At 36.0% G+C, this 25538-nt stretch overlaps 1 protein-coding gene across 5 annotated transcripts in view; it reads left to right on the forward strand.

The window, feature by feature from the left end:
- Positions 1 to 25538, forward strand: part of SCAF8 (SR-related CTD associated factor 8) — a 164612-nt gene that overhangs the window by 45251 nt on the left and 93823 nt on the right. For 3 of the 5 annotated variants that reach the window (XM_068184660.1, XM_068184662.1, XM_068184663.1), the window contains 7 exons: positions 284 to 397; positions 1035 to 1191; positions 2302 to 2432; positions 3415 to 3559; positions 4071 to 4151; positions 4746 to 4967; positions 5599 to 7990. In XM_068184660.1, coding sequence (XP_068040761.1) covers positions 284 to 397; positions 1035 to 1191; positions 2302 to 2432; positions 3415 to 3559; positions 4071 to 4151; positions 4746 to 4967; positions 5599 to 7301 — 2553 coding nt within the window. In that variant the 3' untranslated portion in view covers positions 7302 to 7990. Of the gene's footprint in view, positions 1 to 283; positions 398 to 1034; positions 1192 to 2301; positions 2433 to 3414; positions 3560 to 4070; positions 4152 to 4745; positions 4968 to 5598; positions 7991 to 25538 lie in introns of those variants that run through there. The other 2 variants (XR_010997283.1, XM_068184661.1) reach the window with 1 other exon arrangement.

The following is a 25538-nucleotide window of genomic DNA, read 5'->3' on the forward strand; positions in this document are numbered from 1 at the left end:
CATAATGTAGCTCCCAGTCTGCTCCTTGTTTAAATATTTCGTGTCATTTATAACACTAATTCTTCAGTTTCCTGCTGCTTCTTGAAAGTGTTGTAACTGAAGTAGCCTGCCAGTGTCACGCTTAAGTTTTCTCGATGCCCAAACTTGTTAATATGGCCGATTAAGGTAACCATTTTCACAATGTAAGCCTTTCCTTCTATAGTATTAGTATTCAATTAGTGTAGTTACATAATCTGAAGTACTGATTTTCCTACTTTTTAAGACCACTGTTGTTTTTCCGTAGATGATTCCCCCAAGAGGATGTGCTTATGTCTGTATGGTACATAGACAAGATGCGTATCGTGCTCTTCAGAAGCTTAGTTCTGGATCATATAAAATTGGATCTAAAATTATTAAGGTAAGGTGATTTTAATCTTAAGGATGCTGTCAGTTTCAAACACAGTGCAATTCTACTATGATGGTTTGTCTTTTAGCAGCTATTCATTCAAATGTACAATGTGGAGAAGAAGAATGAAGCAGTGAGGAGTAAACTGCTTTCTCTCAGTGTAAAATGCAGCTTTTAACAGGCAATATCAAAGACAGAAAAATGACTTGATCTTTAGGAAACACCTGGACAATAGTTTATGCACATACAGCCTAAGTCCTGTACCTGACCATTTGGGTCACTTAATATTAAATTTTATAGTAGTCTTAGAGTTAATTATTTTGTTAAATATTGCAGGGGTTTCTTCTACCTGCTTGATACTTTGGCGTAAGTCCTTGAAATACTGTATTTTTAATTTCCCCATATATATGTTAGGATTAATGTAGAACAAATTTAAGCTTTCTAAAGTAATTAATCATGCATGTATCTGTTGTAGAAGCCAAGTAAACTACTTGCAGGTTCATTTAAAATCCAAACATTGTTAAAACTTTTAATTATTAGACGTTGAGGATTGATTTGCAGTGACAGAAAATCGAAGGTAATAATCTGAAATATCCTTTTACCAGGTTATATGATTTAACCAAATTGTCTGATTGGGTTTTATTTTCAGATTGCTTGGGCTTTGAATAAAGGTGTGAAAACAGAATACAAGCAATTCTGGGATGTGGATTTGGGAGTTTCCTATATTCCATGGGAGAAAGTGAAATTGGATGATTTGGAGGGCTTTGCTGAAGGTGGCATGATTGACCAGGAAACAGTAAATACAGGTACGGACTGCAAATTTTCAGGAAATTTATTATTTAGGAAATACGTACTCTTTTTTTCATTTACATAGATTTTTGTAGCTCTTTGTTTACAATATAAATGGCACTGTAATAATGAAATCTAGATTTTATTTTTGGATTAATCAACTAATTTTAGATTTAGTTGATTATCACGACAATGAAAAGCTGGTGACAGAGGATAATTAGTTTAGGCCAGTTGGTAAAGGTTAGTATATTTTAAGAGTTAGGAACTTTTTGTGCACTGGTATGTGAAATATTAATCTGTATAGAAATTGTTGTCTGCTTATCATTAGTAAAGTCTTATATTCCAATAAAAGACTTATGTTGAAATTAGAACTTGTCCAGATAGGCACAGCTTAACAGAACCTTATGGTATTTTTTCCATAAAGTCAGAGAGACAGGAAAACAAGTAGTGTTAGTTCTTATTCTGAAACCTAGTTGAACAGTTTGTTAGGTTTATGAAAGATTTACTTGTACTGTAACTTCTTGAAACAGATCTATATCAAAATAAACAGTAGATGAAGACTTTTATAGTATTGACAGTGATTCCTTCAGGTCAAAATGCAATCTTGCTTTCAGTGAAAATTGAGTATAAATAACAAAAATTAAAACATGTAACATTACTTAAACACATTCACTATGTTACACTTAAAGTACAAAATTCTTGAAGAAATGGCAGATGGAAGAAGTGGAGGTTGTGGTAGGGTTTGTTTAACATCAGGATTCTTTCTCAGTATACAGTTGCTGAGTGATAACATACATATATTGGCTACATGAGATTTAGAAAACAGGAGCGTACTCTGTATTGCAAATTGTTAACAGAATGATTGGTGAAAAAGGTTGTTAAGTTTTGAAAAATCAGTTTGTATACAGGCAAATTAAAAAGCATTGCAGGTAGATAAAGATATTTTTTGTTCTTTAAAATACACAATAATAAATAATTGCATGCATTCTTTTTAACATAAGTTTGAGGGCTCTTTGTAATGCCTCTATGTAGATACTAGATTCAAATTTATTGTTTAAGAAGGAAGACATCTAAACAAAAATAACATATTAATTATCTTTTAATAATAAAATACATCATTTTTAAAGAGTGGGAAACAGCCAGAAGCTCAGAAGCTGCTAAAGAAAATACTCAAACGACGCAGAGTGCTACAGTTGATAAGAGTACCGTTATTACAACACAGACAGAAGCTTACACACAACCAGTCACTATGCTGCAGGTTGGTATTGTCTGAGTTTGCAAAAGCCCCACAGAACTGTGGGCAGACTTTTTATTCAATACAGGTAAACTTTAATGCTGAGTTTAAGTGATAAAATATTTTTAAGTCCTGCATCCATTAGTGTTCATCTCTGAAATACTTTAGAAAAAAATAGTTGCCATGCTTGAGCATAATCTTTAATTTCATGCAGTTGCTTAATACAAAAGTTTTTTTACTTATATTATTAGTGTTTTATCTTTCCAACTGTGTATGGACATTTCTAGTTGTTGAACTGACATAAAATTATATGAATGTTAATATATTTGCATTTACTTGAATTGAATTTTGGGCTTTTTTCTCTTCGCAAAAACTGTCTTCAGTCTTCTTATCTCAGTTGTCTCCTAATGTACACTGTGATCAGTATATATTTAGATATACATGTATATATTGCATTTATACTGCTTCTAATTGCAGCATTGTAAATATGATGCACTGTAACAAAATGCATAGCTCAAACATTCAAGAAGTATTAAATAATTTTCAGGATTTCATCGGGATTATTAGCCTTACAATTACGCACACTAAACTTAATTTTCCAGGACTGTTCTAAAATACATAAGTTCTTCTAGACACCAGAATCACTGTTTTCAAAGTGCCCCCAAATTACTACACTATCTACATTTTTCTTCCTTTTCTCTCTCTGCATTTCTGCATTCACCCTTCTGTGATAGGTACATTTTTATTCTTGAATAGACTTTGTGTTAAACTGTATTTTCGGCTGTGTGAGAATCAAGTAAAGATAACATAGGATTCTTCCAGTGTCCTTGTTTGTTCATAGTGTACCATTCCAGAATGCAATCTAGTTCCTCGGTGTTTGAAACATACAAAGCCTTTGGTACATTTAGTGCTTGATGTGAATTACAGTTAAATCAGTTTATCCCTTTTAATGTCTTTGAATACTGTTATGTATTGAAGCTGCTTGTGTTTCTTTCCATGAAAAAAGATTCCAGTAGCTCCAGCTGTGCCTGCTGTTAGCTTGGTTCCACCTGCATTTCCTGTCACAATGTCTGTCCCTCCTCCTGGTTATAGCCCAATTCCTCCTCCACCCTTCTTGAGAGCAAGTTTCAACCCTTCACAGCCACCTCCAGGTAAGTCAGTAGAAATTAAATGCAGTGTGTAATGAGCATAGGCAGTTCATGTGCCTCTGTGTACATCAAAGTTTTCTGTCAGCTGCTGGTTACTGTCTGAGTGAGTTCACCTTTGACTCCTAAATTGCATACTATATAATTACTTATATCTAACTTGGTATTATTTTTACCAATTATTCTATTGAGAATAAGAATTGCAGCTGTCTACCTTTGTGAAAAATTAAAATTTACAAGTACTTAAAATCAATCTCTTTGCTTTTGAAAAGTTTGAAACTCTTGATTTTCTTCTTTGGATGCTACTGGCAGATAACACTTAGAGATGCGTCTGCAGATCATCTGTAGTGAAGATGGGGTTATTTTTGAAAACAATAACCACTGTTGCCTCTTCCTATTAATTTGTTGTTTGCTAGTGTACAGTGGCACAACCTTTTGGGATAAATACTGTAGGCAATCTTTTACTGCAAAAGTTTATTTGCTTTTTGTGTAATCATTTGTCATTTTTTCCATATAGGTTATATGCCTCCTCCAGTTCCACCTGTTGTCCCACCACCTGTTGTCCCGCCACCTGTTGTCCCACCAGTTGTTCCAACACGTAAGTTTGATTGCTCTAGCAATTGTTTGTGTGTGATGAAAAGTTTACTTTGTTTATATACTCCTTGTTATTTAATCAAAAGCAAGTTAATTCTGTGTAATGGGAAATAGCAACACAAAAGTTGTTGTTTAGCTGGTTTAAGCAGGCATTGAGAAAAAGGCTTACAGAGCTTATAATGTAGACTGTAAAACTATACCTAACATGGAGTTAAGTTGCAAATTGTTAATTATTTGTATGCATAGTTCAATACTTAGGCCTTTCTAACACATGTAGCTGTTACTGGAATTATTTGGTCTTAGGCACTGAATAATATATAATAATTTATTTTAGTTTAGCATTCTAACTGTATTCATTTAACATTTAATGATATGTTAGAGTACTGATTGCTTAGGTTTGCCTGCACCTCATGATCTCTAGAAAAAAGCCCTAAATATTGCATTGCTGATTGAGGATAAGAAATCTATTGTCAAAAAATGTACCAGTGAGGGTAATTAATTTCACTTCTTCTGATTTATCAGCCTGACTTCTACCAAACTAAATTTGAAGGTTTCACTATATGATTACTGTGATAACACTTCTTTTATATCTCTACAGCTTTAGTACAGCCTCCATTACCAATTGCACAAGAGACGATGAAGGATGTTCCTTTTACTGGCCTTGTTCTACCAGTTGGCACAGTTACTAGCAATCTTGCTACTCCAACATTATCTGCTGGAAGTGTTTTTAATCCCCTGCCAATCAACAAACCAGAATCAGATGACAAAGGACCACATCTTACAGACCTTCAGCTTTCTTCCAGTGAAAACAATAGATCTGGTAAGAAATGTTTTCATTATATGATATGATAGTGTACAGGAAGCATCATACTCTGCTGAGAGATTTTTACAAATCATAGTCCATTGAGCTAGTAACTACATAATAGGAAGTTTTGGGCTGAATTTAATTTGGGGAAGTGGTGAGAACCATCTTTGTCATCATCTGATCATTGACTGCTGGCAGCTTATGGTCAAATATGTTTTTCTCATAGTCTCAAGAAGTAAAGCTGAGTCTGGGAAGCCATTAGAAGACTTCTTAAAAAAGGCAGTTTGATTACACAAGTAGCAATGGAAAGGAGCAGGAGATGGTAGGATGGTATAACGTCTATAGAACTTCATAAAATATTTTAATAGTTTCATTGCATAAATTGGGTGATGGCTTCAGGGTTTGTTAATTTTAAGCTACTGTACAGTCTTTACTATGTAGAGGCATTAATTTCTGTGGCATAATGTCTATGTATCACCAATGTGATTGAAATAATATATAATAGTTACAAAAGCTAGGACAGACCTTATCAGCAGCTTCATGACTGCATGCATTACCTGAACATGGATTAAACTGCATTTTGTTTTGAGTGCTGTGTGTTACACTAGTATTTTTGTTAATTGTTTTTCTTGTCACTGCATTTCAGTGCAGAGTGATGTCTCGAGTACCTCTGGACTTGTTGGAGGAGTGCAGCCACCCAGTGTCTCAAGCAATTCTGGACTTACTGGAGAAGGGCCACCATCCACTGTCTCAAGTAGCTCTGGGCTTGCAGGGGGAGTTCAGCCACCCAGTGTTTCAAGCAGCTCTGGACTTTTAGGAGGAGTGCAACCACCAACTGTTTCCAGCAATTCTGGTCTTGCAGGAGGAATGCAGCTACCTGCTGTCTCCAGTAGCTCTTCTCTTGCTGGCGGGATTCAGCCAACTAACGCCTCAAGTAACTCTGGACTTATGGCTGGAGTGCCACCACCAAATGTCTCAAGTAGCTCAGGGCTTCTAGCTGGAGTTCATCCGCCCGGTGTCTCAAGCAGCCCTGGCCTTCTGACAGGAATGCAGCCACCCAGTGTGTCCAGCAGCTCAGGAATTCTGGCAGGAGTACAGCCACCGAGTGTTTCAAGCAACTCTGGGCTTCTCATAATGCCACCACCCAATGTTTCAACAAGTTCTGGACTTATGGGAGTGCCACCACCAAATATTTCAAGTAATTCTGGACTTCTGGCAATGCAGCATCCAGCTGCAGTTCCAAACATGCCTCATTTAAATATCAGTAATCAAAGAATGCCAGGAATGCCTCTTATAGATATCCGTCCAGGCCTAATGCCCCATTCGCCTGGACCAAGGTTTCCATTAATGCAGCCAGGAATGCCACCACAGCGTGCTATTCCTCCTCCCACAATCCTTGATCCATCTCTTCACCCACCACCACCTCGAGGTCCTTTTCCTCCAGGAGATATTTTTAATCAAACAGAAAGACCTTTTGGAACACCAGGAAGACAAAATATTGATAACATTTCTAATCCAGAGAAAAGGCTACCACTTGGAGGTGATAACATTCAACAGGAGGGGGACAGAGATTATCGCTTTCCTCCGGTGGAAAACCGAGATAATCTTAACAGACCATCTCCAGTGGATGTCAGAGATTCTGTTGGACGACCACCACTTGATCCAAGAGAGGGTATAGGAAGGCCTCCAGTAGATGGAAGAGAACACTTTGCAAGACCACATATAGACATGAGAGAAAATTTTGGAAGACCAGGTATAGATAACCTTGGCCGAAGAGAGCATTTTGGTTTCAATTCAGACAAGCACTGGGGACAGAGAGGAGATTATGATGAAAGAGAGCACCATGCCTTCCCTATTTATGGTGGCCCTAAAGGCTTTCATGAAGACAGAGAGAGGTTTCGGCATGTAAACTATAGGTTTGATAGTAGAAGTGGTCCTAGTTGGAATAGAGGATTTGAACAAGATGCTCACAGAGATTTTGATGACCGCAGAAGACCCTGGGAAAGACAGAGGGATAGGGATGACAGAGATTTTAATTTTTGCAGAGAAATTAATGGAAACAGGTTTGGAAGAGACAGAATGTCAAACAACTGGATCCCGCCTCCACATCCACGGGTTTTTGAATATTTTGATGGGGCCACTTCTCAACGCAAAGCTGATAATATGCCCCAGGTAAATGGTGAAAATACAGAGACAGACAGTCAGCCACCAACTGCACAGGTGCAGGATGATCCAGAACTTTATGAAAAACTGACATCTTCTGTCGAGATAAACAAAGAGAAGAGTGACACAGAAGCTGATATAGAGAGTGAACCAGTGGTAGAAAGCACAGAAACTGAGGGGACATAATCATCACTCAGTAGGTAAAAGATACCTTTTGTAAAGTTGTCATCTCTCTGTAATAGATAAATGGCTGACTGGACCATAGCAGTTCACTTTTGTCTGCCAGAATTAAGTTAATCTGATGTTCTTGTTCATCTTTCACTTAAATAACTGTACAACTGACTTGTATAGAACACTGTTCTTAATTTGAACATGGTAGGTAAACGTTTTTTTGCTTTTGTTGTTTTTTTTAATTTTATTTTGTTTCTTTGGTAAAGCATAAACTTGCCCCCAGTTGCTTTTAATTTCACAATGATAAATTAACAGCTTGTCAAACAAAGACTTCCTATGGAAGAAAATGGAATTTTTAGATACTACCCTTAGTTTGGCTATCAAAATTGTTATACTTGAAAACAGGTGCTGGTGTATCTTGTCCGTGTTTTTAGGCTGCTGCAGAATTTTAAAGTATAGATAAAGGTGTGATATTTTATGTTCCTACAATTCGGCAGAAAAAAAAACGGCCCATGTTACTTAAGGAGCATAACACAGAGATTAAAAGTGATTTTGTAAAATCTACACTATAGTCTCTGTTTTCTCTAAAGTAAGTGTTTGTGATTTGTTCCTCGTACTGCAGTGGTTTTAAGAAATGAAAAAGTACATTTTAATGTTGGGTGCATTTTGTTTTTAGATGCCAATAAAGCATATTTGTTTGATAACAGTGTTTTAGGTATTGTATTTTTTTAAAAAACCTGCAAGCTCTAAAAACTTGGAATCAGCTATGAGATATGCTTAGCCAGTTGTTGCAAATGGTTTATATTACTTTTGTAAAACCAATGCAACAGTTATATGTGCAAGAAGCATATGGTTTTTTCATCAAAGATCATGCAGTCATATTAGTTTATGTAAATAACATGTATGTAAATATCTGTGTAAACTGTTTGTAGATACCACTTTTTCTGTGCGTGCCTGTGTATGTGCAAGCACTCACAGAATGCTGTAGGCACTTCAATAAAATTGAAATGAAACTAGGTTGTGAAAATTTGCCTTTCACCTTCTTTAGGTAGTAAGGTAAAATTTATTTCACTGCAGTACTGTCAAGCTTCTATTTATCTGCTCATGCTCATTGTTACAATGTTCTTACTACTTCTAGAAGGTGGAACATATATACTGTAAGAATATGCAGTAGTATTCCAGCTTACTTTTTAAAATGCAGATATACATGAAGCCAAAACTTAAATGAGTATTTGCATTTTTTTATTTTGTAATATATTTGGTGTTCTGGATAGATAGTGTTAGTGTTTGAGTACTTTGTGGTTAATTGACTTTAATGACTCAAAGTTCAGAAATGTTGTATGAAAAGTAAGCTGATGTTGGTCTAAAAACCCTACATGTTTTTAACAGAAATAAGAGTTGGAGGGTTGTGTTTTGATGGAATAACATTGAAGTTGAACCTCTTTTTAAATTGTTGAGATGAATTGGCTACTTAGGTAAATTAGTAATGCTATTCTCTCCTGTTTCACCTGCTTTACTGCTTGTGTATCCTTTCAATTAGAAAGGATAAGCTGTAGGATGATGTCAGATTTTCAGTTTGTTCCATTCAAGTGTGTTTCACCAACTTCTTTCAAAATAAGTTTTGTTAAAATTCTGAGTCTGAAAGCATCCTTTCACTCAGTTTTAAGAAAGTTGCTTTCCTCTTGCATAATAAGATAATAAGGGTACATGAATGCCCCTTTGGTAAAAGAAACATTTTTAGCTCAGATTAGATTTTTGATCTTTAACATTGAAGCATTAACATGCAAATTTTATTTCCCCTTCTGCTTCCCTCAAAGGGGTGAAAGTATGAAAACATCACATGAGTGTAAAGCATTAGCATGCCTTTGAACCTAGAAGCAAGTTACTTGTGTGTGTAGTCCTCTTCCTCTGGATGGTGGGGTATTTTTTCATGCTGTGTCATGGTTCAGTTTTTCAGTTCCAGAGTCTTTTATTCTGGATAGTAAACAGTCAGCTTAACGAAGGTGGCCCTTGGAAAGAGTGGACTTGAATGAATTATTATCTTTGTGCAAGTAGTAGTCATTAGGTATGCATTAAATAACCACTGCTTTGTAATGGACCTTGCTGGTGTGTTTATTACCAGAACGTGTCTTGGGAGTTGAGATGAACAGTGTTTAAGGTAAATGTATTGTCACGGGCAGTCTCTGGCTCAAAGAGCTCAACTGATGCTGCTGCACCAGCTACTCATAGTGTTCTGGTCAGGCAGATTTGATTGTGTGAAAGCCCAAAAGCATAAAATAGTTCTAATCATATTTTATGAACTTAAGGGGTTTTATTTCATTTTGATATGTTAAGTTTGAAAAGGCTTCAGCCACAGGCCACAGAAATACTCAAAATCAAACACATATTGGCAGTAGCTTTACTTTTTAAACATTTTGTTTAAAACCTCCTGAAAACTAGAAGTTAATCTCTTGTTCTTCTAAACTGGGGCTGGCAGTGTGCCAAGTGTTCATAGCATGAAGATTTAGGTAAATTACCAGGTGAGAGTTGTTAAAACAATTTGGTTAGTAGTGATATAGAACAGTACATTTAATGAATCTATTATCTTTGTTAATATCTTTCAAACATGAATAAATTGGCTACTGTACATATGTGTTACACCCATCAATTTCTAAATGCTGTTTTTTTGTAGAATAAAAGTTTGTTGTGCAGTCTTCAGTTGCATCATGTTTACAGCTAGAACTGTTCTATTTCTTATTTAAATAATGTAGCATGCAGATATGTATTACCAAAATATAGCCATATTTAGAAACTTGAAAGGACTTGATATTAGTGAAACAGTCTGGTTTCTCTATCTTGCCAGTAGAAAATTTTAAATGTTTCACAGCTGGAGTGAAGACTTTCCTTTCTTATTGTAGATTAAGCCATCATAAGCCAATGTGTGCACTGAAGGGAACTGTCCTGATGCCCAGACCAATTATTTGATGTGATTCATGGGAGGGACTTTTAATTTTTGCTTTTGCAAAGGAGAGAATGAGATTGGGACAGAAAGATGATGGGGCCCAGGCACTGAGGTAGCAGTTCTGGCTTACACCGGTTTAAAGCTTGCTGTAGTGATGAAAGGTTGTGGGTTCTAGCAACTGAGGAAGCTGATGTACAATTCACATAAGTAACAGACACACTGAAAAACATTTGAGGTAGCTTTGCCGGCAACACATTGTATTTAAGCATGCACATTTACTTGAGCTTGAACTTATGCATCAGTAAGTTGTTTGATGTATTTGCCTTTTTAAACAGGCTATGGTTCTTTCACTGTAGTGCCTTTGAGGAGAGCACCATATCCATAAAGATGAAATGTAGGACACGCTATAAGGACATGATTTCTTTGCTGAAGCCTTTTCCTGTGAAGTACTGGTATACTTTATATGTGTGGTACTTCCTTTTGTTACAGACTCAGGGGAATATATTCTGTTAGCTCCCTTTGCTTCAGTAGAGCTCTATAAAATATGTAGAGACACTTAAGTGATTTAAATGACTTTATGAAGTTAAGGAACTTTTAGCCTGAGTAAGTCAAGATGGGAGTACTGTAATCAAGCCTGTAGTGAGGCATGCGCAAGCATTCCTTAAACACAGTTGGAAAATTATAAAATAAACTTAGGTATAGAAGATGTTTATAAGATAAGCCAATTTTTTTACAGAAGTCTCTGAAATTGCAGTTTTGACCATGTTCAAGGATATTTTCTGCTGGTCAAACTGAAAGTACTCTTGACTTTTTCCCCAAACTCACATCTTTGGGTAATTTGATTTGAAACTGATAGAAATGGATCCTGAATTTCATTCTCTGTCTTTTCAGTAATGGTGACTTTTTGTTTCTTGATAATAGGAGAGCTGAACAGTCAAAATCATCAAATGGTTTGGTTTGAAAGGGACCTTAAAGATCATCTAGTTTCAACTCCCATGCCATGGGCAGGGACACCTTCCACTAGACCAGGTTGTTCAAAACTGCCTCCAACCTGGCCTTGAACACTTCCAGGGATGGGACATGCATAACTTCTCTGGGAACCTGTTCCAGTGCCTCACCACTCTCACAGTAAAGAATTTCTGTCTAATCTAAGTCTGCAGTACATCAGTTTAAAGCCATTGCCCCTTGTTCTATCATTGCATACTCTTGTAAAAAGTCATACTCCAGCCTTATAATTTTAAAACCTACTCAGAATATCAGGAGTCACCAAGACTAACTGGACAAATTTTTGTTATTAATTAATGTTATTGAAGAATCTTTCTTTCCCTTTTTTGTTATTGTTGATTCAGGTATTAAAGGATTTTTCTTTCAGCTTCCTTTCCACAAGTAGGCACACACTGTGAAGCCGTTTAATGGTGTAAATGAGAGATTGTTTTAAAAGGCATAAAGGCAGGATGTTCTTTTTTAATTTGAAGCTACTTATTTGAACAAGAATGGCAAAAGCATCTTTCCTTAATTGTAACTAGTCTTACATTTTTCCTCGAAGGGCTGTCACAGTGATGTTGTTAACTCCACTTATTTGGTACAAGTTCTTTGGGTGCACAATAAACATAATTCAGTTAGTGTATGTACTTGATATTTAATAGTCAGGAAAAGCCAAGTAGAGCTACTAAAAAGAAAACTCATGACATCTCTTTGAATAATAACTTACATATAGGATCTGAAAAGTGATTCTTGTCAGTGATGAGAGTCTGTTAACAGGGTTTTTGTTGAAGTTGGTAAGCTGTAAAATTGTATTTACCATTATTCTTTTATTCTTATCTTGCAAGAACTTGATGATGAAGGGTTGTCTCATTGAATATCCTACTCTTAATATCTTTTAGATGGTCTGCTACCAAAGATTAGAGGAGGAAGTTCTAGCAGTCTAAGCACTCTTACAAATGAAGAGGTTCTTAAGATGTATTGTATAGTTACAGATGAATGTGTTTTCTCTCTCCAAGAGTTTAAAATGCACATTTCAGCACTTGCATACTAACAGTGATATTAGTTGTATCACTGGTTTACTAATCTGTCGTTTTCCTTTTAAAGTTAAGTCACTAGTGCTAATTTTAAATTTTCTTATCTAATGAAATCATACTAAAGCCCTCAGACAAGGGACTGTTTTGTACTTTGCAAAAAACCAGTATGGTCAGAGAGCATTGTAACTTGTAAACAGGCTAGTTGAAATTTTTTTTAATGATTAATGTTTTAATGCTGCAAAAATCCTCTTGAATTATTTTCTGTATGCATATCTGTGTCATAGTGCATATGTGTTCACATTAGTGTGTGTTAAGGTTTCTGTTGAAATGCAGAAAAACAGATTCTTTAAAGCAGATGACTTGATGTATTTCTCAAACACTTCACAGGTAACTTCACAGCCATGTTGATTTGCATGCTAGAACATTACAATTGTGTGCAAGCCAGTGCAAGAAATCCTTACTAAATGAGTAGGTGAAGAGTGTTAAATGGATATAGAATTGTTAACTTAGATGTAGGTCAGTAGGATTCACCTAAGCCATAGTTGCAGGGAATTTGGATCTGAATGTCACTTCCACATTAAATAGAGATCGTATTGTAAGTAGCTTTTTTCTTGACAACAGCAGGAATTAAGTATCTCAGTGTATAAAGTCCCTTCTAAAAATGCATTCACCTTCATCTAGTCAATGGAAGCTCTGTCACTGCCATCTTGGATTTATGCTGTTTCTGAGGTAATCACATCTCATTCAGCTATGCAGTGAAATGCAGTTATAAGTGTGCCTTAAGTTTGTCCTTTTGAAAAGGACTGCCTATTTCAAACTTCAGACAAAAATACAGAGAAAATCAATAAATTTTTGTCTGTAGAACTTGAAATGTAATTTTGGATTCAGTGACTTTCTTCCAGAAAATCTTTGTCATTTCAGTTGTGTAAATACATAAACAGTAAGTGTACACTCAACTTTATTAAATGCTTACTGAAGGTTGTGCTAGTTTGTCCAGTTCATTTTCATTTTTTTTTCACATGCTTGCATTACATTATTTTGTCAAGTGTTTCTATCACAGAATTCCTCTTAGAATAAGTTAGAAATACCTTTGAATTATGTCATTCAGTTGCATAACTGAGAAGTTTAAATCTAGGACAACCATAAGTCTTTATCTTGAACCTCATGGATCTTTTGTGCAGTATTACTACCAATGCAGGTAATTGACTGTTGAGGACCCTAGTGGTAAAGCTGTCTGTGATTAAAAGTAAAATACTGACAGCAAATTAAAATGCTTGCTGATTGTTTTGGAATTTTGCTATTAAAAAGCAAAATAATGGCATCTCTCAAATTCCACGTTGATTAGAAAACACTGTATTAAAACTATGAACTTGGAGGGCTGAAGTTCTATGAATTGATAAAATGATTGAGGCACCAATTGTTTTTATTAGAACGTAAAAATTTGAAGTGATTGGGATAAAATGTTATTTTTACTAAATATTGAAGTGCAATATTTAAGTTTTGTGTGCATCCTGCCAGCATTTTCTGTGTGTACACTTCACACATGCTTTGTTCTTGCAATCCTCATTTCATGATCAGAAGCACCGTGGAAAACAGGAAAGTGGCATGAAATAGCATATTCTAGCAGACACCAAAAATACTGTACAGAGCAGATCTATATGTAAACCACTGGACAGATAACAGTTTTTCAGCAGCAATAGCTTGGTAGCCTAATTTGAAATGAGAAAAAATACAGTTAGAAAGCATGAATAATTTTTTTTTTTTAGATTCAGTAGGAGTTAATGTGTGCATTCAGGCTAAATATTTGCTAATTAACGATCAAGCAAGCATCCAAAGATTAAGTACTACTAAGCATTTTTCTTAGTATTGCTCATACCTCAGTTAAAAATTAACACCTCCTTACCTTTTGTTGTCCAAACAACAAAAGACCCCCCCCCCACAAAACTCAGGTAGGTGTAAATATTTGTAAGTTTATAAGGTTCTTGGAGGTACAACTTGACACAGATGTTAATATATCTGTTTGGGTATCTTTAAGTAGTAAATACTTTAGAACCCATTTAGAACCCAGCCAAAAGCATGATGAAGAACTATATCACTTGCAGGGAATGTGCTAAACTGAAGTTTTGGTATAAAATCCAAGATTATTTTGTTCCTTGTTTGTGTTATCTCCTAGTTCAAATACTGCCCTTGTTCAGGGTTCGACTCTGAATGCTGATTAGAGGATATTCTGATTAATGCCTGTGTAACCTGTTCAAAAAGTAATACATTCTATGTATTGCATCTCTATGATACAGACACTAGTGAGAAGTTGGGAGTGATGCTGTTTAAGGCAAAGCTATCACAGAAAAAGAAGGGGAGATTACCAAATTGTGTGAATCACCAATCTCAAACATTGCTATTGAGGAATGTCTACTTAGTACAGAGATAATTACTGATTACTTAGCATTGTCTCAGTAGCTATAAGGGTGCATTTCACAACAGTATCCCAGTTTGACAAGTGCTGACTGCAGCAACTCTTGCTTTCTGCTATCTGCAGAAAAAACACATTTTCTTGATTAAAGGTGTTACATTCTTTCATGTTATTGCTAGAGAACTTAAAATAATGCTGCTTTAGTCTAAACCTGTATGTGTTATACAGCCTCACTTGTTTACCAGTGGGACATGACTGTTTCATTAGGTCCAGGATTTCAAGCTCTGTCTTAGGTGTCTCAGTTTCTTTTTCAGGGGCCTTTAGAAGAGCAGGTGGTAGAAGATTATATGGTTCTACTTTCCTTGATTTTTCCACTGCTTTTAAGACAAAGGCTTCTAGGGGATAACTTTTTTCCCTTTCAGATTCTCTTTCCTATGCAAGTATTTATGAGCAGGCAACCCTAATAAAGATTTTATTGGGATTCTAAGAGTATGAGGAAGTGTATAACATGTCCGGAAAAATTGCAAGCACTATACATGTCTAATCGTGTGCTAGGAAATTCGTAAGAGTTTGTAGAGAAAGAAAGAAAGCAAATTAAAGCTACTTAAATGCATTGGTCTTATCTTCTGGCTCTCCCAAAACGATTGTACTTTCTAAGTAGATCTTTTCGCTGTAGCACGTAGAGCATCCCTTTAATACATGGTCACTGTTCTTTGTTCAAAATCCATGATGTCCTCCAGCTTTCTTTTCTTCATCTGCATACTGCTTTTTTTGAAAGCTTATGTTTTATTTAAATAGCATTTTTTTTCTGCAAAGGATTTTGAAAAATGAATGCACTAGGTTAATAAAGTTTTCTTATTTCATTTTAGAATGTGCTGCTTAACTCTCCTCCATAAATTTCTTTCTCCATGAAAAGTTCTTATATTTCTGTATTAACCAGAATAGAAGTAATGAATGACATGTAAAAAAAAAAAAGAGAGAAATAAAAATTTTATTCAAAATTGCATATATTTGTCATGATAGTCTGGTTCTAGCATGCTCAAGAATGTAATTAAAATGGCATTTTTCACACATCCTAGCAGATTATCCTGTCTCTAATATGCAACTTGAAAAATTGTGCACAAGCTAGAGCAGCCTCAGGAGTTTTCCCATGCAACTTGTACATAGTAGTGAATACCAAAGTCTTGATTTTTTCTTTTCCATTCCTCTCCTTGTCCCCAGATATTCTAATTATTCTTATTCAGAGTGAAGAAATTTAAGCAACAAACAGATTGGCTGAAAGCTATGAAGAATTTAACTTTTCCAGCTTGGAGAATTAATTTGTTCTAAATGTCTCTTATGTTGATACATTAAAACAGACAAACATAAGTCCAAAAGGAACAAATTTTAAAAGCAATTCTGTAAATATTTCTAGCATTTTTTAGGATTAAAAAGTCTGCTAAAGAACTGGAAAGATTGTAATTAATGGGCTGTTTTTCATAAAAATGACATTTTTTTAGTGGCCCTTTTCAAGAAATTTAATCATTGTTCTTTTGTCTCACTTTTTTTTTTTCCAAAACTGGGTCCTATTAAGCATCTTAGAATGCAGCTTTGAAATTACACATCTTGTCTTACAGTAACAGCCTAGCATTGACTTGAGGTACATACCCCAAAACATGCAATACATGTAATTTATTATTGTGGAACTATCAGTGTATGTTTATGTCCATTTTACAGAAGCTTATGGAAAGTTTAGCTGGAGAATTTACAGTCTACATTGTGGAAGGAAACACAGACTTCAGTATTCACTCTTCCTTTTGCCATGCATGCTCCACTTAAGGTCTCCCTGCAGCTGACACAGACTTGTTTGTCTTCCATCTTTGTCCTGTCAAAGGAGTCAGAGTTAGACATGGGAGTGTTCACATACAGATTTAACTGCACATCACCTCTGAAAATCAGTTGAATATTTAAAAATCTAAATATTTAGTTGGTGTTCTAAATCTAGCTTGCTATGAAGTGTTTGGTTGGTTACAACAGATTTTTTACACTATTTGGCGTCTTATTTATTTAAAGTAAAGCAAAACAAAATATTGTTGCATATATAAGAAAGGTTCAGTCTTGTTGGTGGTTGATTTTGTTATAAGAGAATTCAAGGTTCCCAGTCTTATACTATAGAAAATGATGTGCTGGTGAACTGTGAAAGGCAAAACTTTAAGTACCCTGACACTTGGCTAGAAAAATACCAACCATAACCTTTCATCTCAGGCTGTGAGGTAGCACAGGGAGTGCAAATATGTCCAGGCAAACTACTGTGTTTTGTCAGGTGCACAGGCTTAAGAGTGAAATAGTATTAAGCCATATAGACACAAGGTCCCTGCTCATCCAGGGATTAAGATTGTCTTTTCTACCTGAGCCACAACAGTGGTATCACTACAGCAGTCTTTTTATCCTGAACTTTGTCACGTGTTTAATATTTATAAATAGGAGAAGTATTTAAAGTTAGTATGTTTTTCAAGATGATAATAACTGCCAAATGAGATTTGTGAACCAGGGGCTCTGCTTGAAGGGGTCCCAGTTACAAGCAAGAAATACGATAAAACCACTGTAGGTGCTTGTTTGAATTGTTCTGGAGCAGAATTGTATCTGAAGATACTATAGGCAGGTGACTCCTACTTCAAGGTCTCACTTGCTGGGAAAAGGCCAAAAGTTAATTCTGAAACTTTTTGTGGTTCTGACCTTCCAAAACACTCTCAGTAAGCTGATACCTCAAATACCTTACATCTGCATTTGTTTTCCCATTCCTCATGTAATCTTGACCATTCTAGGTAATAGCACAAATGTACTACATCTCATGGTCATCACTGTTCCTAACAAGGACGATCTTGGGTCTCCTCCTGTACCCTTTTGAATCCTTCAGATGCCATTGTTAGCCATTTGTAAAGACATTGAAATAGGAGATTTAGTGTTTTTCTTTAGGCACAAAACCTCTAGTGGAGTGACAAAATACTTCCCCAATTTTTATTTTCACTCTGATTTTTTTGGCAAGAGCACTTTGAAGTGAGCATTTCAAAGCTTCTTATTATATTATGGTTTCCAGTGTCTTCAGTCTGAAAGTGAAGTTTTGATGGGTTTTGAAGGAACAGTTTCTATGTACTCTTACGGTTCCTCTATATTTTTCCTGCCTACATGAAGCAGTGGTGTCTAGCCAGCCACTTTAGACTATTTCCTCACCTTCTTAAGAGAGAAAGTCCAACGTGTCCCCAAAACATACTGACACTTTCAGCAAAGAGCACCTTCTCAGGCTGCGTGCAGCAAGAGGAGCATGCAAAAAGAATGACTGCATTTCCTGGACAAGAAATAAGCCTGCATTTCCTTATCCAGTTTTTGAACCCTTCTTTGCAACAAGCCTCTGGATTTAGGAAGATGAGAATAGCAGCTGGATGAGTTGTTCCTGGTTAATTATCATGTGTACTGGTGCTCAGGGACCTTACATGAATTGCAAGGTCAGCAGCTGGTTGTGCCTTTTGTGAAGGGTGGCCACTTCTGCCATGTTTGTGCTGAACACTTGAAATACCAAGCAGAGCCCTGAGCTCTATTGGCACCTGTGCAGTACAGGAGTTGCTAGGTCTTGTCTGTGACATGTGGCAAATGCTCCCTTTCACATGTGCCTTTTTCTGTTGCTTCTTTGAGAACAACACTATTGCTTCTCCACTATTTAATTCTCCTGCATGAAATAGAGCTTGATGAATGCAAAAGTGGTGAAAGGAGTTCATACCCCCTACTCATGGTGAAGATCCTATACTCTGCATCAGAGTGCCATTAATTTGTTGTTTTCTAGTGGTGAAAAATTTAACAAATTTAAAAAATATTTCTTGGATCATGCTATTTCTATAAAAGAACATATATTTTCTGGCTGTGTAGTCTGCAGAAAAAGAAATTTTAATTAGTTTCTTTTTATTATTTTGCCTTTTATCTTTATACTTTGTATCCTCTGTACCTGTACATTGATTTTGTGTACAGTGTGCTCCTTGACAAAATGCTTTAGTATTTTATTAACTTTCTTCTCTCAAAAATTATGTTTCCTGAATTTATCACAACCTAATGGACTTAGAGGAGGATGCAAAAATGAGCAGCCAAAAAGCACAGGAACTGGGAAGTCTCTTCTAGTGGAACTGAAGAGGGGATTGTGGGCAAGAAAAGGAGAGATCTTTGAAGCTCAATCACCTTACCTGAGGTTATTGATATAATATTTTATTCTGCATTCTAAAATGATGAACACTTTTGTAACCAACTCCATAGGATGTAGCAAGTTGTTAAGTGTCAGAATATCGTAGGATATTCTGAGAGAACCTCTTTTTGTGAAAATTAAACTGTATGGCAACTCCTCTTGCAAGGGTGAAAATGTTGCATTTGAAAAATTTTCTAAGCATTTGCTGATTTTGTTACTGATGCAACAAACCTGAAATTTTATATTCCTTTCTTTAATGCTTAGGTACTGACTGAAAATATTTTAGAAGTGTTGGCAGTGACCAAAGGGAGATTACTGAGGTTTTGAAGAACTGTGAAACTGAAGGATTTGTGAGGGATGTTAAGTGAATTTACTGGTATTTACATATATTTTCACTTGCTTATAATGTAGAATTGGTGCCCAACTAGCTGGCTGCTGCTGAGAGTTAACACTGTTGTACTTTGGTATTTTGTTCTGCTTTTGGTAATTTCAAACGCTGGAGTTTTGTTTATGTCAGCTTTGAAGACCATGAAGGGTCACATGTAACCCTGTCAACACTCAGGAGGAGTCTTGTAAACTAAGGAGAAATTATTGCTAGCCATGATATTGATAAAAGTTATGTTAAAGGGGAAAAAAGTGATTTTCAATGCAAGAAATGCTTAATGCTGTATTTATGAGAGTAGGGTGTCTTTCTTAGTTTGATAGAAACTATAAGGAGAAACAACTAAGATAGCTGAGTTAAAATCTAAAAAGTTCTGCAGGTATTTATTTATTTTAATTTTTGAAAGACATTTTGATCCCTCTTTTTTCACTCTTGCCTGTAGTTTGGATGTTTTTTCTTCCCTGCATTTTGCTTGCACTTCATTATATTTATTTCCCAAGCCTGGTGACTTGCTGCTGTGAAACCAGCAGAGGGTGCCCAGCACAAGCATAGCCATCGCTGTTTCTTCCCAGCCCACTATGGTGCAGCTCTATGGAAACCAGAGAGCTGCTGCCTTAAGCCCTGGTGCTGTATATCTACAGTACAGTTCTCAGAGTCATTCACTGTTGTGCCTCAGTGCACTGTTTTCTGTACAACTCCTGTGTGTACATGCTCACTGGGGTAGTTTTCACCCTCTGGTGTACCCTCTGTTGTACACTAGTTGGATTTTGTATTTCAGTTTTTTCATGTTGATTTGTACTCAGTGCATTAAGAGGAAGCCAGAGGTTTAGTCTTACAATGTTGAAATGTGAAAGGAAATCCCAAAAGATAGACATTTTTGTGTGATAACCTTCTTTGTGACTCATTTCTTATTCATCTCTTTATTAAGATCTTCCCTGGTTCTTCTCTGAAGTTTTCATTTCTTTTTTTTCCTTCCCATACTACAGTGAATATCTTTTCCCTCTGTCAAGAAAAATGTGATTGTAGTATTCTATGCAGGTACAGGGTATGGATTAAATTATGTTCTTTACTGTGAATTAAAGGAAGGAGGTAAAGGTGAATCTGGTTTTATTTTGGGGCTTTTACAGTATAAATACCCTTTCAGTTTTTACATGGATGTGAGGATTTTCAAACACAGATTCAATAAGCTGTTTTTAAAACCACTGCTTAAAAAGAAAACAAGCTAATAGATTTTTTTTCATTGCATCTGATAACAGAAATCCTAATTTGTCCCAAACAGTAGGAAAGAGGCTTTTTTTTCCAATTTTATTTATATCAGCAAAGAAAGAAACTTCTGTAAGTCCTTTTTCTCATGTTAGAATCAGTTGTGTGAAGAAGGATCGAAGAGTGGTTTTCACATAGCAATACCCAGATTTGATCCTGTAGAAGTTAAGGTGTTTGATTGCTGCTTTAATTACCTATATTGGGGTAGCACCGTAGGTCCAGCATGAACCTCTGGACAGGTCTCCCTGTGTGTGGAGCCAAGGGCAGCCTGTGTCATTCATAACCTCATGTTGTCACTTGTGTGTCTTGGATTCTGTCACTCCTTTATCAACTGGCCACCGTCTTACAGAAGGCATGTCAGTAAATCTCATGTAGTGAAGATTTACAATCTTCACTTGTAAAGAGCTCCACTTCTGCATTCTTCTCACAGCAGAGAGAAGGAAAAGTCTCCCAGCTTCCAAATTTCTAGCTCAGGCTATCCAGCTCCTGGTGAGATGAAAGAGAAGCTTCATTTGAATGTTCAGTGAACAGTAACTGGAGAGGTGGCAAGAGAGATGGCTTGGGTGGAGAAACACAGCAGGCACGTTTGTAACGGAAGCATAAAGGTCACTCTCCACAGCATCTCCAGGGCAGTAAGGAGATGGAAGATGGATGGGCTTTTGTAGAGTCATGCTGTTCACATGGCAGATGAAGGAATATTTGTGGGTATACCAAAGAAAACCACGTTGCACATATAAAACAAAAGACAAACTTCATTGTGTAAGTGACTGCAAAACAAAAGGAAATATGATTATGTCTTCAAATATTGTTTGCAAATTATGACTGCCTATAGACTCAAAAGGTTGAGAACTGAAGATAACTAAAAATTGTCACTTTGAAAATAAGATACATAATATCTATAATTCTCTTTATCAGAAATCAAGATTTGAATATATATTAAACTATATAATTGCTAAACAAATTTATGTTGATATACTGTATTCTCTCATAAAAAATATAATGGTTCTATTTAATTCTAGATCAGAATATTTAGGTGGTCATTTTAGTAAGAGTAAACCTAGCTACAGGGAGAAAAAAACAACAAAAATTGCAAATGAAAAACTAGATTAAATAAATTATCATAGTACTCTCCTTTTTTTCTGATTTAAACAACTTGAAAATAAAAATTAAAATAATTTCCACTTAAACATCTAAAGGTAATTTTAAATTTTCATGTTTTATGCTGCCACTGTAAATGCTGGACAGGTTCCCTGCCAGGTTTCCAGGCCCCTATGTCAGCCACAGCACCAGGAGGAGCACCTGTGCTGCATGTGCCCATGCTGTGGCCGTAGCTGCTCAGCAGCTGCCACCCTTGTTTAGTACGTGTGCAGTCCTGGGAGAAGGCAGTTGGTTGGAATATGGTGCTGGTAACACCAAGGTTGGGGATTCAGTCTCTCTATTGGCCATTTACTTCAGAGTTAGACTTAATGATCCTTGTGGGTCCCTTCCAACTCTGAATATTCTGTGAATGTGTGTGAAAGTTGCTGTAACAATGAGGTGGGAAAGAACGAGGAAGTCTTCTGTCCACCTCTTTGCTGGCCAAGTAAATGCAGGCGCAGAAAGCTTTCATTCGTGTCTGAGCAAAGTACGGGCCTTCCTTGCGATCTTCTAGGGGAGAATACACTGCTGGGTGACTAGTATCTGTTTCCAAAGGTCAGCTTTATTGAAGATACTTCAAGTATCAAGAAAATAGGTTTTTTCACAGGCTCATGTCATTAGGTTTGGGCCACCCACACTGCTCTTGCTCATCCCCAAGTGGGCATGCCTATAACAAGGCAAGGTGATGTCTCCCAAAGGAGTTGCTTGAAACAAAACCTCAGAGTCATTCTGCTGAGAAACAGTTCCTTGGGCAACATAGCAAACCTTGAAAAAACTGCTGCTTCTCATTTAATTTAATTTTATTTTATAGCTCTCCTAGCTTTCTTTTAAGACACTCGTAAAAGTCTGAGAGACCCAGGAGAAATCATAGTATCATTTGGAAGTAGTCAAGAAACTTACTCGTTGTATCCAATTCTCAACCTCCAACATGGCAAACCTTTCACTGCCTAGAAATTGAATGAGATTTTGAGAGCAAAAGCTGTGTATGTATTCTATTAAATGTTCCTAATTTTCACTATTTTATTCTGAAATTTTATTTATTTTCATTAATTTATTCTAGTTTCACTAATTTTAAGTAATTTATTCTGGATATTTGTGCTTTCATGTAAAAATATGAAAGGAATTGACACAGAAAAGGGTCTGCATTACTCAGATTTTTATGGTTATCAGGGCATTGCAGTTCCCCACTGTTGCTCCAGACATGCTCTATATCCTTAAAATAATTCTTGTTATTCTAATATTTATCTTAAATATTCAATGCTGACACAGCCACAGACATTAGCTTACATTAACTCAGAGACCACTGTGGAGTTACGAGAGAGCCTGTCCCTAGACTGGCAAAATGTCTTCCTCACCTGTTTTCTAAATTCTTGCCAGATGTCAAATGAAGCAGTTGGTGATTTCCTGTGACACGTGGGACCATCTACTGTGGTGTCAGGAGCAGATGCTCATCCCGCTCTGCAGCTCCCTGGGAGGGTGAGGAAGGCACCAAGGCACCCTTCAGACTGACCAGAGTGCCAATTCCAAATGGTCACCTCTGACTCACAATGAGTATCCATCCATGCTCATTTCAAGAGAGTATAAAGTTAGTTTTAGTAATTAAAAAAAAGTATGCTGCCCAAGCATATAAAGAGGTAGATAGGAAAATAACCTTGTGGTAGAATTTAGTAAAAATTAAGTATTTACAGTTAGATCAGATTCTCCTGTAGTAAAGATAAATTCAAAAGTATTATATCATTCTTTGTCAGGGGCTAGGTCAATTTAGGAATACTTCTGACCAGTCCCTGACAGTTCATATTATGCTCCTATTACAGTGCAGATAGCATGTTTTTTCCTTTTGTCTCCTGTGTAAGTGGATTAGATGGATTCCACTTTAGTAGCTATTGATTGCGCATTTGCTTTGTGCATCTAAGATCTCAATAGTGACCATCTGAAAGCAATAATTAAATTTGAATGTGGTATGTATGTGGTATGTAATTTAAAGCTCTCCTGCCTTCTTTTCTACCCTTTTATTTCATCCTTGACAGCCTTTAGGATCAAAACACACTTGAAGAGGTTGAAGGGCAACACTGCCAAAAAGAGAAAGCGTAAAAATAATCCACTGGAAACTGTCTGTTGGAAATATGATCAGATCCTGCGATGAGCACAGTGGTCAGAGTATGATGCTAATTACACCAGTGTCATGATCCAATAGCCTTGTACAGGCTATTCACGTAACAGTTGAGTTGGACTCACTTATCCTTGTGGGTCCCTTCACAGCTCTGTGATAATCTCTGTGAAGCTGTGAGAGCTCTCCTTTACACACTCAGCAGTGCTTTAACTGTTACAGCTATAAATGCTTTTGATTTCTCATCAATACTTTGAAAAGTACATTGAATTTCTTCCCTCATTGATTTACCTTTCTTTTTTATTATTATTCTGAAAATCTAGATACTAATCCATCAAAGCACACAAAATACAATTAGTCTGTTTAGAATAACCAGATGTGCTTACATTTAAAGCACATGTGGGAGCATCATTGCTTTAGTGCCTAAAGGAACAAATAAGGCAAAAATGGAGAAACAGAAAATAATAGAACACGTACGTAAACTTGACCATTTGCTTACTGGATTGTAAGCACAATTGATAAAGCAGTAACAAGTTTTAAAGTCTAATATGTTAAAACACACCTTTAGTTTGTCCTTCTGTTTATATTTTTGTTTCCTGGTTTTTTAATTTCATGACATTGTGGTACAAGGTAGATGAGCTTGTGAGATTTCTTTTTTTTCTAATGAAACCATTTTTTTTATCCCAGAATGTGAAATGTTATTCAAATATTTTTAAAAATCTGACATTTCTTGAAACTTGGCTGATTTCTCAAAGTTTTATATTAAAAGTTAGAGAAATATTACACAGAAACTACCCTTCCTTCAGCAAGCTCTTACTTGATGGCGGTAATTACCCTTCATGAATTTCAAAATAATTCACATAAAGGAGTTGAATTCTCTGAAATATTCTGTGTGATATCTTTCACAAATAATATATTGAGATTCTCCTTCTTCCCATCTGCTTTCAGTGGCACTTCACATTTTTGATAGAAGCAGACAAGACATTTTTCATTAACACTGTGAGATATGATACCTTCTTTGGCTTTTAATTAGGTTTTCAAGAAGCAAGTGTGTTTCCCAGGGCACGAGATTTAAACTGAGACTCATTTTAGTGAAGTTTTACTGATTATTAAACCATATTTTAATAACTACAAATGAGTGTCCATAAGCTCAGATATAAATATCTTGTCACCAAGATCCTTGAAGTTTCAATTACAGTCTTCCAGATATCTGACTGCTTTTTAGTGCAGTATGATATTTAGCTTGACTCTTTTAAACAGACTAAAATTTACAGCACTATTAAGTCCCTATTGGACAGTCAGGATATAGATGTAAATAGCTATGCATCTTTGTCTCCTTATCTGCTTTTATTTTATATGAACATTGAAGCTGTATTATTAAATTACTTGCACTGTTTAAACATAAAGCTCAAACAAAAATAGGTTTTGTATGGAAATAGCCATACAAAATAAAGCTCTCTTGTAGTTGCATTCAAAAATTGATGTGTCATCACATGAAAAGAGGTCTTCTCTCCCATAATAGATTATTTTTTTGTTTTGCAGGAAGTGAGAGTGACAGTTTGTTTGTGAAAAATCTTTTTTTTTTTTTTTCATCACAAGAAACATATGCTTCTAACTTTTTTTGGGTCTCTCTAGTTTATAATTGTATAACTATGGAAAGTAATCAGTTACAAGACACAGCAATCTAGCCTTCAGTACTAAAAGTAAAATAACAATTTTAGTCTAAGAGGTTACCCAAGTCCATCATTCCCTTCCTTTGAGGCATCTGTTCATCCTGAATGTGTTAC

This window comes from Anomalospiza imberbis, chromosome 3 (assembly GCF_031753505.1).
Source record: "Anomalospiza imberbis isolate Cuckoo-Finch-1a 21T00152 chromosome 3, ASM3175350v1, whole genome shotgun sequence".
Taxonomy (NCBI): Eukaryota; Metazoa; Chordata; class Aves; order Passeriformes; family Viduidae; genus Anomalospiza; species Anomalospiza imberbis.